Source organism: Eschrichtius robustus, chromosome 13 (genome assembly GCF_028021215.1).
Source record: "Eschrichtius robustus isolate mEscRob2 chromosome 13, mEscRob2.pri, whole genome shotgun sequence".
In the NCBI taxonomy this organism is placed as follows: Eukaryota; Metazoa; Chordata; class Mammalia; order Artiodactyla; family Eschrichtiidae; genus Eschrichtius; species Eschrichtius robustus.
This window is the reverse complement of record NC_090836.1, coordinates 3,526,465-3,542,501: the sequence shown is the minus strand read 5'-3', so window position 1 is coordinate 3,542,501 and position 16,037 is coordinate 3,526,465. Positions and strand designations below refer to the sequence as shown.

Sequence of the window (16,037 nt, the reverse complement as noted above, 5' to 3'; positions counted from 1 at the left end):
CCCTGCACGGAACTGCATTCAGGGGAGACTGGATGCTGGCTGGGCTTGGGCGGTGGGATGCCTGCGGGACCCAGGGCTTCCAGGGCAGCCTCCGCTTGGTTCTTGCCCTGGAGGAACTTCTGGTCCAGCCAGGGAGACGACCAACTATTACAATGACATGAGCGTCTGCTGTCCAGCCCCTGGGACAGTGCCCGGCCCAGAACAGGCACTGGCTGCTGGCTGGCGAGTAAGTGAAGCAATGAACGTGAGGAAAACGGACAAGGAAGGCGCTCAGCACAGTGGGGGAGGGGGGCTCCTAGTCCTCCGTGAAGAGCGTCAGAAAGGCCACCCGAAGGTGGTGCTGAAAGAGGTTACGGGGTAAGAGTGGGAGGCAGCAGGTGCAGACAGGGGAAGGGGGCTCCAGGCAGGGGGCACGGGGCTGCGAGATGCACCGTGAGCTCGGGGGCTCCGTCTGGCAGACGTGACGGGGAGGGCGGGTTTGTGCCGGGGCTGGAGAGATGGGCCCTGGCTGCTAGGTAAGGGGTACGGGTTTCAGCCTGAGCTCAGGAGGGCGATGGGAGGATTTTAGGCGGGGCCGAGGAGCGATCGGCTGTACATTTCTGAAGACCCTGTTCCGCGTGGGGGAAGGACTGGGCTGGGGCGAGGTGGACCAGAAGCCCAGGTCTTGTGGGTTTTTCCCAAATGGGAAAATGAAGAGGGCAGTGGAGTGAAGAGAAGGGGACACAGGAGGGACATGGAGGGAGCAAGACCCCAGGGCTTGGTGGCGGACGGGACAAGAGGGCAGTGAGGCAGGTACGTCAGAAGCCCGGGGAGGAAACAGACAAGGGACGGCGGGGGGCGGGCGGAGGACCATGCTGGACACACCAGCTGGTATTTGACGGATGAGCCGAATCACTCGTTCATTTGTTCAAGAGTGGCGTGCACACCGGATGTGGCCCGACACACAGAAGACACACACAGACACCAGCCCCAGACGCTGCCCTGGGCACACAGAGTGACAATTAAGCTTAGATTGTGTCCTGAAGGCACCAGGGAGCCACTAACGGATTCTAAGCTGGAAGTAGCACGGTGAGATTGATGCTTTAAAAAGATGATGGATGGACTTCCCTGGTGGTCCAGTGGTTAAGAATCCACCTTCCAAGGCAGGGGACGCGGGTTCAATCCCTGGTCGGGGAACTAAGATCCCACACGCTGCGGGGCAACTAAGTCCACGCACCACAACTAAGACCCGATGCAGTCAAATAAATAAATATTAACAACAACAAAAAAAGATGACAGGTGAGTTACAGGGGGTAAGAGCGGGGATGAGACTGCAGACGGGGTGGGGGAGCCATGAGGGGAGAGCACAGACTAGAGGGGGTGGGCGGGCCCCGAACAGCCGTCAGGAACCTAGGAGGGTGGCAGGGCCCGCTCTCAGAGCAGGAAAAGCCAGGCCACCGTGCAGGCCGGAGCCATTCCCAAGCCAGGAAAGGAGGGTGAGGGTGAGGATCCCATCTCGCCCTGCAGAGCAGAAGGTGGAGGGACCTTCCTGAGAAAGAGGCAGGGACAGAGCGGGTCACGTCAGCGGGGAAGGCGGGAGCTCCGTGCTGCCCAGCTGGACCTCCATCTGCCTCATGCCAGGAGCCTTCCCTCTGCTAACCAGGGGCTCCGGGCTGGAAAGCCATGCTCTGCTGGACCCCCATCTTGAAGGAGAGGATTACAGTGTCACAGAGGGAAGCCATCCCAGGAGCCAAGCACGACGGGGCACACATGCAGGTGGAGTGGCCACCCCGGGGCGCAGGCACTGCCCCTTGAGCTGTGCGCACCCTGCCAGCCTTGAGCCTCGCTGGGGAGGGGCTTGGGGAGGACGGGCAGCCCCGGGGGCGCAGGGGGCTTGGCTCCTGGAAGAGGATCGAGGTGGAGCTGGGAGATGGGGTGCACGGTGTGAGCACGTGCCAGGGCAGCATCTAAGGGGACTGCTAGAGGCGTCAGGGCCTGGGACCCGGAGCAGGAGCCACAGGGGTGTGATGCACGAGGGAGGCAGAGCCTGCTGACCCACCTGGCAGAGGCAGTGACGGCTGGACAGCGTAGGTTTGCTGAGAGAAAGGTTTCACACTGTGGGAGACAAGAGATGACGCGTGGGCCTGGGGGCAGGTGGCAGCCCTAGAGCCTCGGTCAGGCTCCAACGGTGTCTTCAGTGAGGCAGGCCCGGGTGGTCAGTGGCTCTGGCCTCCCGCTCCCTCGGGATTCTGGCCGACCCACAGAAGCAGCAGGTCTTCTGGGAAAACCCACCCCTCCTCCCTCCCTCCCAGGCCAGCCAGAGGGCTGGTTCCTAGCCTCCTCCCCTCGGGGTCCCGAGCTCGGGTTCTGCTACGCCCCGGATAGACTGGGGCTTCAGCAAACGCCACCCCAGGGTGCCTAAGAGCAGGAGAGCCTCATCCGTAAGTGCAGGGCCATCCGGAAAGGCTGACCCCAGCCTGCGGCTCTCCCACCCTGCGGCCTGGGTCAGCGGCACGAGTTCACGGGCTCAAGCGCAGCCCAGGGAGCAACAGGGCGGCACGGTGGCCATACTCACTCGTGGGACGTTCCGGCGTGGCCCGGCAAAGCTCCTTGCCAAAACTGAGGAGACAAAAGCACGGAGTCAGCAGAGCCCAGTGTGTGTGGCCGGCGGCGTCGAGACAGAGACGGGGCAGGGGCTCAGCTGGAGGGCGCAGCCGGGGCCGGGGCCTGGGAAGGGTGCCTGCCTAGAGCCCGGCAGCACGGCGTCCCCGCGAGCACTGCAAGGACCTCCAGCCGCTGGAACGCCCGCCGGGCTTGCAAACACGGCACTCGTCCCCTTCCTCGGGGACAGATGCCTGGCGACAGTGGCACGCAGGACCCTCAAGAGATCTGGAGTCAAGCACCCTATTGAGACTTGAGTGCCCCTGAGTCACGTGTGCACGCGTTCGTCCCGTCGTCCTGTCCATTCAACGCCCTGCCGGCCTAGCGGCCTCTGGACACACTCGGAAAAATGCTGGACGAGAGGCTCCCCGGACACAGGGCCTGCGGCGGTGCGTTAGCCCCAGCAGCCTACAACACCCTGGGAAGACTCAGCCCTGCGGAGGAGGGGCCTCTCTGGACTATTCTTAGAGCGGGACCCACCTGGCCACGGCCAAGAGACCCATTCTCAGTTTAAAATTCGAGAGGACTTTGTTCCTGGACATCAGCCCTTTACCTGGAAGGAGCCCCTGAGGGCGGAGGGGGGACGAGGCTGAGCTGGGGGCGGGGTAGAGGGGCTCCTCAGAACATGCCGGTGCTGCCCCAAAGCTGGGCCTCAGCCTCCTCTTCTGTAAACGGGGCCAACTCTGCAGAGCCCCTGGGTGGCCGGCTGACGGGGGCGCGGCTGCACCCTTGTCACTGCCAAGGCCCCCAGGAGGGCGGTCCCGGCAATTGCATGGCCCTTCGGTCCTTGGTCTCTCCTTCCCCGGCTCTCCTGGCCCGAGAGGACGCAAGTGAGGACTTTGGTGTGGCCAGTGCCTTGGAAGGGGGAGGAGTGAGAAGGACGGGCTGGTCCGGCCTCCGACTCCAGGCAGCCCCACTTACCCCTGAGACCGCCGGGTAGCCTGGGCCCCGGGTGAGGGCCATTTTACTGTGGAAGGCTGTGGCAGAGATGATCTGGGCGGACGACATGGCAGCCATGCTCTGCAGGGCCTTGTCCTTAGCTGCCTGATCCTGGGGAGACATTGAGGGAGGCCTCAGCGTGGGCACCATGGCAGGTCGGGAGAGGCGGGTCCAGCTGGTGACAGGGAAGCCAGACCTGGACTCGGCCCTGGGGACGAGGCTCACGTTCCTGCAGGGCTGTGCACCGGTCCTGTGACTTGAGTAAGTCACTCGGTGCCTCTGATCACTTTCCTCATCTGTCAAAGGGGCACAACACTCGCCCTGCCAGTCGCATTAGGGTTTCAAGAGACTTTGGAGGCCACCTGCCAGACCATGGCTCTCCTGTTACCAACCTCACGGACACAGGGACCACCCAGGTCTTGCTCACCTCCACACCAGGGGTGGCTGGGGCCGCACCTGGCCCTTGGGAGATGGTGCATGAATATCTGTTGGGCAGGGGTCATCCTCGGTCACATGGACGGTGACAAGGGACGGTCTCCTGTGGCCCCCGTCTTAGCCCTGGCCTGTGGATCTCTACTGTACCACGGGCGACCATGGCTCCCGAACCTTTTACGTGTCAGGATGCAAATACCAACTATCTGCCCTCTATGGGTCCCCTCTATGGTCCAAAGACGCCCCCCCCCCAAAATGGGTTCACCTTGCAGAGGCTCTGAACAAATCAGCAGTATGACCTGCTTATAATAATAATAGTAATAATACTTGGTTACTACTTGTATTAGCCAGTGGTCCCCATCCTGAGCTCCCCAATCCCAAAGGTCTTCAAAACCAGTAAGACAGCATACTGTATGTCAGAAAGCCTAGTGGGTCCAAAAGAAGACCACACATACAGACTGAACAGCAAGTATTATTCAGTATGGGAAGCATTACTGGAGACAAAACGTTGGTTTATGTCAACTCGGGAGCTCTGATTAGAAATTCTGTATCTTTATGATGAATTATTTTTCAAATGGGAAAAATAAGTGGGCCCTGTATTTAATAACCAGATTGGTGGACCCGAATCTGTCCTGAGTAATAAGCAAGCTAACTGCTGAGGGAGGTCCTCTCAGCCCGCAGCTGGTTTTGCATGACTTCACTCGCCCGGGGGGAAGCATCACCACGGCGTCGGGCCCGAAGGGTCCAGGTGGTGCGCCCGGCATCCTGCGCGATGAGGTCTGGGGCCAGGCCCTTCCACTCGGCTTCTCAGGGACCCTTACGCTCGTGGGGCACGCACGAGACAGGCCCCGGAAGGTAAAGAACGCCGTCTCACTTTGGTTCTGAACATCTCAGCACCCCCGTGAGGCTGGCAGGACTCGTAGGCTCCCCGTTCTAAGATGAAGAAACTGAAGCTCAGAGGATTTAGGGGACTTGGGTGTTGACAGGGGTCACGTGACAGTCGGCCCTTAAGGTCCGTCTGGGATGGCATATCCATGACCTCTGACCTCTGCAGGCCCGGGGGGCTGAGCAAACCAAGGAAGGGGCACATCAGGATCTGACGGCACCCATCCTCACCACAGAGGGCCCGGGAGGCCGTGCTGAGTGGTGGGACACCCCAGCCCACTGTCCTTTGGGGGCCAAACTTGGGCCTTGCTCTCAGGCTGTCTCTGATAACCAAAGCATCAGGCTGCCTCTCCCCAAGGACTCTGCTGATTTTGGGAGGGAGATGCCATACACGCCCAGGCCCACTCCCTCCAGGACACAAATGGGGCGGCAGGCCGCGCCCCAGGAGGCCCACAAACCTCTGTTAACAACTGCATTGGTGGGACGCCAGAGGGCTCCAACCCTGTGTCGGCAACCTGAGTCCCTTCCCGATGGCCAGTCTAAACGAACGGCCAGAGACCAGCGAGTGGGACAGGAATCAGGTGGGAGTGGGGGGTGACATCAGTGACCAGGCTACTGAATTTTGCAGCTTGAGGGGACCTCAGATACCACCTTGCTCAACCCTGTCATTTTACAGGCGGGGAAGCTGGATGGAGCTTGAAGCAGGTGGGTGACATGGCCGAGGGCCCACGGCCCAGGGCAGAGCCAGGCCAGACCAGGGCCGTGACCCGAGGATTTCTACCTGACCTTGCCATCCACCAGGGAGCTTAACTACGTTGGGCCCCAGACCCGCTGGAGAATATGACAAAATCCTCAGACCAATCTTCTCCAAAAAATGCATGTACATGAAAATGTGCATATTATTTAAGGGGTCCATGGCTCCCCTTGAAGCCTGTCCAGTGGTCCCCAGAGGCTGTTCCCAGCCCCACGTTAGAGCCTGTGGACAGGGACAGGCTCAGTTCCTCGAGCACACGTGGGCCGTATAGCCCACGGGAATCCAAAGCTCCCCCCGACGGCTCTGAACAGAACCCTGGACATTTGGCTCTCCATCCGGTCCCCTACCAGGCCCTGGTGAGTCACAGGCTGACCAGAGAGGGGAGTGAGGAGCAAGTGGGCTGCAGGGCTGGGGATGTCCGGGTACACACGTGCCAGCCTGAGAGGGAGGGACCAGCAGCTGCAGCCCAGCCAGCTGTCCCGGGGACAAAGGAGCGAGGGCTGGGCCACAGCTGTGAGGGGCGGGGGACAGCTGGGCTGATGCAGAAGGAATGGAGCCTCCTGGGAGTTCCCACCCAGGCCGTCAGAGCCTCCAGTGTCAGGGTCACGGACAACGGGGCCAGATGGGGCCTCTGTGGTCCTCTACTCCAGGGGCTTTTAAACTGGGTTCTGGGACGCTTTCGGGTTCGAGAGTCATGGGGGCTGAGAGGTGACTAGCGCGAGGGGTCCCTAGCCTGCTTCTCGCCAACCTAGCTTTGACCAGAGTAGCTCCTCTGATAACAGATCGGGGTGATATTTAATTTGGGAGAAAAACGAAAGGGCTGGGACTTCCCTGGTGGCGCAGTGGTTAAGAATCCACCTGCCAATGCAGGGGACACAGGTTTGAGCCCTGGTCCAGGAAGATCACACGTGCCACAGAGCAACTAAGCCAGTGCGCCGCAACTACTGAGCCTGCGCTCTAGAGCCCACGAGCCACAAATACTGAAGCCCGCACGCCTAGAGTCCGTGCTCCGCAACAAGAGAAGCCACCACAACGAAAAGCCCGTGTGCCACAACAAAGACCCAATGCAGCCAAAAATAAATAAATAAAATTTAAAAAAAAAAACAAAAAAAGGGCTTCCATTGCTTTAAAAAATGTTTGTGGGGAATTCCCTGGCGGTCCAGCAGTTAGGACTCTGCGCTTTGACTGCCGAGGGCCCGGGTTCAATCCCTGGTCGGGGAACTAAGATCCCGCAAGCCGCATAGTGCAGCCAAAAAATAAAAATAAGAATAAAATTAAAATGTCTGTGGATTTACTGGTCTCAACCAAGTGCTGGCTCCTCCTACCAAGCAGCCATAGACTCTTCTGTTACATCCACCATGATGGGCAGCCTGCTGCCTCCCAGGGTTCAGCCAAGGGCCCCTGGGACCAGGGTCCAGGAGGCCCGAGTCCCGTGGGGAGGGGACCCCCACCGGCGGCTGGCCCCCCGTGTAGTAGTCAGTCGCCTGTTGGCAGACAGGCCTGCAAGGTGGGGCCGATCCCAGGAGCCCCACCAGCCCTTCCCCCAGCGTGGACCCCACCCCGCAGGCCTGCCACCCACAGGATCTGGGTGACGGCAGTAAGGAGCCATGCGGTCCGCAAGAAATGGGGTCTGGAGGGCAGTCCTGCTGCTCTAACCATGGGACTCCGGTGTGCCCGGTTCCTCTGAGCTGCAGGGGGCGGGGAGCAGAGCAGGAGACCGGCCTCTGTCTCCCAGGATGCCGTGAGCCTGGCCATTCACACACGGACACACAGACACGGCCCCCAGTCAACGTCCTCTGCGCAGGTGGGAGAGAGGTTACAGGCTGAACCCCACTTTCCTCAGCACTGAGAAGCTCACTGGCTCCACACGTAAGCAGGCAGCCCCAAAACCCAGGGGAAGACTTTTCCTCCTGGGAAAAGAGCCCCAACTCCCGGGAGGCTGGCCCACCCGAGCCCTCCCGCTGCTGCCTTTGCCTTACCTTTAGCTTGGCCTGGATCTCGCGGGCTTTTCGCCGAGCCAGCACCTGGATGTGGCTGGACACCTGTGGCAGGAAGAGGGGTTCCTGTCTCCCCGACGGCCGGCTCCCCTGACCCTCAGCCCTCCACAGCCTCCCATCCCATCACAGGCTGAATGGATGAACGAATGAATAAAAGGACCAGTCACTGATGGGACCTCGGCCCCACCTCTCCCAGTTAAATAGAAGTGCAGTCGGATGGGGAGGGCTCTCCTCCCAGGCGATGGCAGAAGGGACCCCAGGGAAACTGACCATCTGTGGCACACCCAGCAGAGGACCCCTCCCAAGCTGGTCCCCAGAGTCCACACCCAGTCCTGCGGAGGGCCGGGCCCACCCTGGGAGCCGACCAGTGCCGGGGTACCTGCCCCAGGGCCCACCTGCTTCCTGGTGCGGGTCTTCCCTGTCCGGAGCTTGATGTAGCGGGCGATCAGCTCATTCCGACCTGCAGAGACGCCAACATCCACTCAGCGGGAGGACCAGGACAAAGGCAGGCAAGCTCAAGGGCCCCTTACCGGCCCTCCCCAACCTGAGTGGCACTTGGGGTGAGGATTCTGCAGGGCCCCTCCCGCCCTCCTGAGATCCCAGGGATCTCCCAGCAGCAAGAGGAAGCCGAGGCCTCGCTGGGAGACCGCTAACCTGAGACCAGGGTGACAGGGCTGTGGATCTCTGGCCAGCGGGTGCACAGCTCAGAAAGCCCCCTCAGAGCCTCCCCCCACCGCAGCCTGGCAGCCTCCTCCTTGGCCCTTCCCCCGGGCAGCTCCCACGGTCCCCACCACCTCCGCTAATGAGCAGGACCCGACAGGATGTCTGCCCTGTCTGTGGGCAGCAAGGGGGACGGGGGACACATGTGCCAAGACACAAGAGTGTCTCCAGAGGGGAACCCGTGGCCCTAACCCGGACACAGGGAACCCAGCCAAGCACAGCTCCACGGCTCCAGCTAGACCGTCAACGGGTCACACGAGTGCTCGCTGCGGGCCCAGCCTCCTAGGGGTGATGCTGCAAGATCCCCCAGCACTACGGGGCCCCACGTCCTCCCTTATCGTAAATGAGATCAGGACAAGGGGTTCCCTGCTTTCCAGAGCTCACCACCCGGTGGAGGAGAGAAGTGTGCCCACATGATGGCCCTGCGTCCATGTCCGACGGGACCATGCCACGTGCTCAGAGGAGGAGGGGCCAGCTCAGGCTGGGCGGCCAGGTGAGCCTTGAGCTGCACTGACCACCGGTAGGGTTAGACCATAAAGAAGGGCACTGGTGGGGAGAGGCAGAGCGAGAGGGTTTGAGCAGGAGTTATTACCTCCTTTCTCCACCTCCGGGACCTGCCCTGTCCTGCTGGGCCTGGCTGAGCCTGGAGGGCTGCAGCAGCGGGAGTGAGGGAGCTGCTGATGCAGGGAAGAGGCGAGACAAGTGGGCTGTCCACCACCTGGGCTGTAACCAGAGAGCACGGCCAAGGCCACATGGGGCCCCCAGCTGACCTCTCCCCAGTGCCAAGGCTGAATCAAGAGGCCACCCTCAGAAATCCTGGTTTAAGATGGCAGAGTAGAAGGACGTGAGCTCACTCCCTTTTGCGAGAGCACCGGAATCACAACTAACTGCTGAACAATCATCGACAGGAAGATACTGGAACTCACCAAAAAAGATACCCCACATCCAAAGACAAAAGAAAAGCCTCAGTGAGATGGTAGGAGGGGCGCAATCACAATAAAATCAAATCCCACAACTACTGGGTGGGTGACTCACAAACTGGAGAACACTTACACCATGGAAGTCCACCCACTGGAGTGAAGAGTGAAGGTTGTGAGCCCACATCAGGCTTCCCAACCTAGGGGTCTGGCAACGGGTGGAGGAATTCCCAGAGAATCAGACTTAGAAGGCTAGCGGGATTTGATTGCAGGACTTCGACAGGACTGGGGGAAGCAGAGACTCCACTCTTGGAGGGCACACACAAAGTAGTGTGCACATCAGGACCCAGGGGGAAGGAGCAATGACCCCAGGGGAGACTGAACCAGACGTGCCTGCTAGTGTTGGAGGGTCTCCTGCAGAGATGGGGGGTGGCTGTGGCTCACCGAGGGGACAAGGACACTGGCAGCAGAAGTTCTGGGAAGTACTCCTTGGCGTGAGCCCTCCCAGAATCCGACATTAGCCCCACCAAAGAGCCCAGGTAGCCTCCAGTGCTGGGTCGCCTCAGGCCAAACAACCAACAGGGAGGGAACCCAGCCACACCCATCAGCAGACAAGTGGATTAAAGTTTTACTTAGCTCTGCCCACCAGAGCAACACCCAGCTCTACCCACCACCAATCCCTCCCATCAGGAAGGTTACACAAGCCTCTTAGATAGCCTCATCCACCAGAGGGCAGACAGCAGAAGCAAGAAGAACTACAATCCTGCAGCCTGTGGAAGGAAAACCACATTCACAGAAAGATAGACAAAATGAAAAGGCAGAGGATTATGTACCAGATGAAGGAACAAGATAAAACCCCAGAAAAACAACTAAAGGAAGTGGAGATAGGCAACCTTCCAGAAAAAGAATTCAGAATGATAGTGAAGATGATCCAGGACCTCGGAAAAGGAATGGAGGCAAAGATTGAGAAGATGCAAGAAATGATTAACAAAGACCTAGAAGAATTAAAGAACAAACAAACAGAGATGACCAATACAATAACTGAAATGAAAACTACACTAGAAGGAATCAGTAGCAGAATAACTGAGGCAGAAGAACAGATAAGTGACCTGGAAGATAGAATGGTGGAATTCACTGCCACGGAACAGAATAAAGAAAAAAGAATGAAAAGAAATGAAGACACCCTAAGAGACCTCCAGGACAATATTAAATGCACCAACATTCACATTATAGGGGTCCCAGAAAGAAAGAGAAAGGACCCAAGAAAAAACTTGAAGAGATTATAGTTGAAAACTTCCCTAACATGGGAAAGGAAATAGCCACCCAAGTCCAGGAAGCACAGAGAGTCCCAAGCAGGATAAACCTAAGGAGAAACACGTCGAGACACACAGTAATCAAATTGACAGAAATTAAAGACAAAGAAAAATTATTAAAAGCAGCAAGGGAAAAACGACAAATAACATACAAGGGAACTCCCATAAGGTTAACAGCTGATTTCTCAGCAGAAACTCTACAAGCAAGAAGGGAGTGGCATGATATATTTAAAGTGATGAAAGAGAAGCACCTACAAGCAAGATTACTCTACCCGGCAAGGATCTCATTCAGATTTGATGGAGAAATCAAAAGCTTTACAGAAAAGCAAAAGCTAAGAGAATTCAGCCCCACCAAACCACCTCTACAACAAATGCTAAAGGAACTTCTCTAAGTGGGAAACACAAGAGAAGAAAAGGACCTACAAAAACAAACCCAAAACAATTAAGAAAATGGTAACAGGAACATACATATCGATAATTATCTTAACTGTGAATGTGTTAAATGCTCCAACCAAAAGACACAGGCTTGCTGAATGGATACAAAAACAAGACCCGTATATATGCTGTCTATAAGAGACCCACTTCAGACCTAGGGACACATACAGACTGAAAGTGAGGGGATGGAAAAAGATACTCCATGCAAATAGAAATCAAAAGAAAGCTGGAGTAGCAATTCTCATATCAGAAAAAATAGACTTTAAAATAATGTTATAAGAGACAAGGAAGGACACTACATAATGACCAAGGGATCAATCCAAGAAGAAGATATAACAATTATAAATATATATGCACCCAACATAGGAGCACCTCAATATGTAAGGCAAATGGTAACAGCTATAAAAGAGGAAATCGAGGGGCTTCCCTGGTGGCACAGTGGTTAAGAATCCACCTGCCAATGCAGGGGACATGGGTTCTTGCCTGGTCTGGGAAGATCCCACATGCCGCGGAGCAACTAAGCCCATGCGCCACAACTACTGAGCCTGCAAGCCACGACTACTGAGCCCACGTGCCACAACTACTGAAGCCTGCACGCCTAGAGCCTGTGCTCCGCAACAAGAGAGAAGCCACTGCAATGAGAAGCCGGCGCACCACAACGAAGAGTTGCCCCCGCTCGCCGCAACTAAAGAAAGCCCACGTGCAACAATGAAGACCCAACACAGCCAAAAATAAATAAATAAATAAATTTTTTTTCAAAAAAGAGGAAATCGACAGTAACACAACAATAGTGGGGGACTTTAACACCTCACTTACACCAATGGACAGATCATCCAGACAGAAAATTCATATGGAAACACAAGCTTTAAATGACACAATAGACCAGATAGATTTAATTGGTATTTATAGGACATTCCATCCGAAAACAGCAGATTACACTTTCTTCTCAAGTGCACATGGAACCTTCTCCAAGATAGATCACATCTTGGGTCACAAATCAAGCCTCAGTAAATTTAAGAAAATTGAAATCATATCAAGCATCTTTACCGACCACAGCACTATGAGATTAGAAATCAATTACAGGGAAAAAAATGTAAAAAAGACAAACACATGGAGGCTAAACAATGTGTTACTAAATAACCAGGAGATCACTGAAGAAATCAAAGAGGAAATCAAAAAATATCTAGAGACAAATGACAACAAAAACACGACAATCCAAAACCTATGGGATGCAGCAAAAGTAGTTCTAAGAGGGAAGTTTACAGCAATACAGTCCTACCTCAAGAAACAAGAAAAATCTTAAACAAACAATATAACCTTACACCTAAAGGAACTAGAGAAAGAAGAACAAACAAAACCCAAAGTTAGCAGAAGGAAAGAAATCATAAAGATCAGAGCAGAAATAAATGAAATAGAAACAAAGAAAACAACAAAGATCAATAAAACGGAAAGCTGGTTCTTTAAGAAGATAAACAAAATTGATAAACCTTTAGCCAGACTCATCAAGAAAACGAGGGAGAGGACTCAAATCAATAAAATTAGAAATGAAAAAGAAGTTACAAAGGACACCGCAGAAATACAAAGCATCCTAAGAGACTACTACAAGTAACTCTATGCCAATAAAATGGACAACCTGGAAGAAATGGACAAATTCTTAGAAAGGTATAACCTTCCAAGACTGAACAAGGAAGAAATAGAAAATAGGAACAGACCAATCACAAGTAATGAAATTGAAACTGTGATTAAAAATCTTCCAACAAACAAAAGTCCAGGACCAGATGGCTTCACAGGTGAATTCTTTCAAATATTTAGAGAAGAGCTAACACCCATCCTTCTCAAATTCTTCCAAAAAAATCGCAGAGGAAGGAACACTCCCAAACTCATTCTACAAGGCCACCATCACCACGATACCAAAACCAGACAAATATACTACAAAAAAAGAAAATTACAGACCAGTATCACTGATGAATACAGATGCAAAAATCCTCAACAAAATACTAGCAAACAGAATCCAATAACACATTAAAAGGATCATACACCAAGATCAAGTGGGATTTATCCCAGGAATGCAAGGATTCATCAATATACACAAGTCAATCAATGTGATACACCATATTAACAACTTGAAGAATAAAAACCATATGATCATCTCAATAGATGCAGAAAAAGCTTTTGACAAAATTCAACACCCATTTATGATAAAAACTCTCCAGAAAGTGGGCATAGAGGGAACCTACCTCAACATAATAAAGGCCATATACGACAAACCCACAGCAAACATCATTCTCAATGGTGAAAAACTGAAAGCATTTCCTCTAAGATCAGGAACAAGACAAGGATGTCCACTCTCGCCACTCTTATTCAACATAGTTTTGGAAGTCCTAGCCATGGCAATCAAAGAAGAAAAATAAATAAAAGGAATACAAATTGGAAAAGAAGAAGTAAAACTGTCACTGTTTGCAGACGACATGATAATATACATAGATAATCCTAAAGATGCCACCAGAACACTACTAGAGCTAATCAATGAATTTAGTAAAGTTGCAGGATACAAAATTAATGCACAGAAATCTCTTGCATTCCTATACACTAACAACTAAATATCAGAAAGAGAAATTAAGGAAACAATCCCATTCACGACTGCAACAAAAAGAATAAAATACCTGGGAATAAATCTACCTAAGGAGGTAAAAGACCTGTACTCAGAAAACTATAAGACACCGATGAAAGAAATCAAAGACGACACAAACAGATGGAGAGATATACCATGGTCTTGGATTGGAAGAATCAATACTGTGAAAATGACTATACTAACCAAAGCAATCTACAGATTCAATGCAATCCCTATCAAATTACCAATGGCATTTTTTACAGAACTAGAACAAAAAAATCTTAAAATTTGTATGGAGTCACAAAAGACCCTGAATAGCCAAAGCAATCTGAGGGAAAAAAATGGAGCTGGAGGAATCAGACTCCTTGATTTCAGACTATACTACAAAGCTACAGTAATCAAGACAATATGGTACTGGCACAAAAACAGAAATATAGATCAATGGAACAGAATAGAAAGCCCAGAGATAAACCCATGCACATATGGTCACCTTATTTTTGATAAAGGAGGCAAGAATATACAATGGAGAAAAGACAGCCTCTTCAATAAGTGGTGCTGGGAAAACTAGGCAGCTGCACGTAAAAGAATGAAATTAGAACACTCCCTAACACCATACACAAAAATAAACTCAAAATGGATTCAAGACCTAAATGTAAGACCGGACACTATAAAACTCTTAGAGGAAAACATAGGAAGAACACTCTTTGACATAAATCACAGCAAGATCTTTTTTGACCCACCTCCTAGAGTAATGGAAATAAAAACAAGAATAAACAAATGGGACCTAATGAAACTTAAAAGCTTTTGCACAGCAAAGGAAACCATAAGCAAGACGAAAAGACAACCCTCAGAATGGGAGAAAATATCTGCAAACAAATCAACAGACAAAGGATTAATCTCCAAAATATATAAACAGCTCATGCAGCTCAATATTTAAAAAAAAAAAACAACCCAATCAAAAAATGGGCAGAAGACCTAAATAGACATTTCTCCAAAGAAGACATACAGATGGCCAAGAGGCATATGAAAAGCTGCTCAACATCACTAATTATTAGAGAAATGCAAATCAAAACTACAATGAGGTATCACCTCACACCAGTTAGAATGGGCATCATCAGAAAATCTACAAACAACAAATGCTGGAGAGGGTGTGGAGAAAAGGGAACCCTCTTGCACTGTTGGTGGGAATGTAAATTGATACAGCCACTATGGAGAACAATATGGAGGTTCCTTAAAAAACTAAAAATAGAATTACCATATGACCCAGCAATCTCACTACTGGGTATATACCCAGAGAAAACCATAATTCAAAAAGACACATGCACCCCAATGTTCACTGCAGCACTGTTTACAGTAGCCAGGTCATGGAAGCAACCTAAATGCCCATTGACAGACGAATGGATAAAGAAGACATGGTACATATATACAATGGAATATTACTCAGCCATAAAAAGGAACAAAATTGGGTCATTTGTAGAGACGTGGATGGACCTAGAGACTGTCATACAGAGTGAAGTAAGTCAGAAAGAGAAAAATAAATATCGTATATTAACGCATATATGTGGAATCTAGAAAAATGGTACAGATGAACCAGTTCGCAGGGCAGAAATAGATACACAGATGTAGAGAACAAACGTATGGACACCAAGGGGGTAAAGCAGCGGGGGGGTGGGGGTGGGGTGGGGGGATGAATTGGGAGATTGGGATTGACATGTCTACACTGATGGGTATAAAATTGATGACTAATAAGAACCTGCTGTATAAAAAAATAAATAAAATTCAAAAAAAAAAAAAAGAGGTTCCCCTCAGGAGGTCTCATCTGCCAGAAAGACACACTGGCCTATCTGTGTCGGGGAAGGAGGGGGGAAGCCGAGACCCTGGGGACACCGTCTGTGGGCTGGTCTGCCTCTAAGCCCGTGGTCCAGCACCATGTCTCTTCTCAAAGCTTTCCAGGGAAAGGTACTCCACAGGTGGTCCAATGAACGTGCAATAGTCCTACCCTACATCTAACTAGAGGCACTCACGCTGCAGCTGTGAAAGGCAGAGTCTAACCATCACCAGTAACGACTGGAAACAGTCACGGGATTGGGAGTCGAGGAGCCAGGCTGCAGCCCAGCAGCTCCACAAATGAGCTCTGGGGCCTCGGCCGGTCACTTCCCTCCGGACCCTCACACAGCCTTCTCTTCTTAAACATGCGCCCTGACAACCATAGGCTTTTCATTCAAATATGCCCAAATTGTACAGACTTCGGAAATAGACCTGAACTCTGGCTCAACAACAGCTCTCTGGGGCTCAGTCTCCCTTCCTGTAAAACGAACATGTTCCAGGCCCCCATGAGGAGTCCAGTTCCAAAAGTCCAGGGGCAAACAAACGGCAGGGCGGGAAGGAGGTCCC

General features: G+C 52.6%; 1 protein-coding gene across 4 annotated transcripts in view; it reads right to left on the bottom strand.

Annotated features, from left to right (window-relative positions):
• TSPAN9 (tetraspanin 9) overlaps positions 1 to 16,037 on the bottom strand; it is a 272,676-nt gene that overhangs the window by 216,741 nt on the left and 39,898 nt on the right. For 3 of the 4 annotated variants that reach the window (XM_068562153.1, XM_068562155.1, XM_068562156.1), the window contains 5 exons: positions 8,043 to 8,107; positions 7,630 to 7,692; positions 3,562 to 3,690; positions 2,555 to 2,598; positions 2,039 to 2,094 (listed from right to left, as the gene is read on the bottom strand). In XM_068562153.1, coding sequence (XP_068418254.1) covers positions 2,039 to 2,094; positions 2,555 to 2,598; positions 3,562 to 3,690; positions 7,630 to 7,692; positions 8,043 to 8,107 — 357 coding nt within the window. The remainder of the gene's footprint in view (positions 1 to 2,038; positions 2,095 to 2,554; positions 2,599 to 3,561; positions 3,691 to 7,629; positions 7,693 to 8,042; positions 8,108 to 16,037) is intronic. The other variant, XM_068562154.1, reaches the window with a different exon arrangement.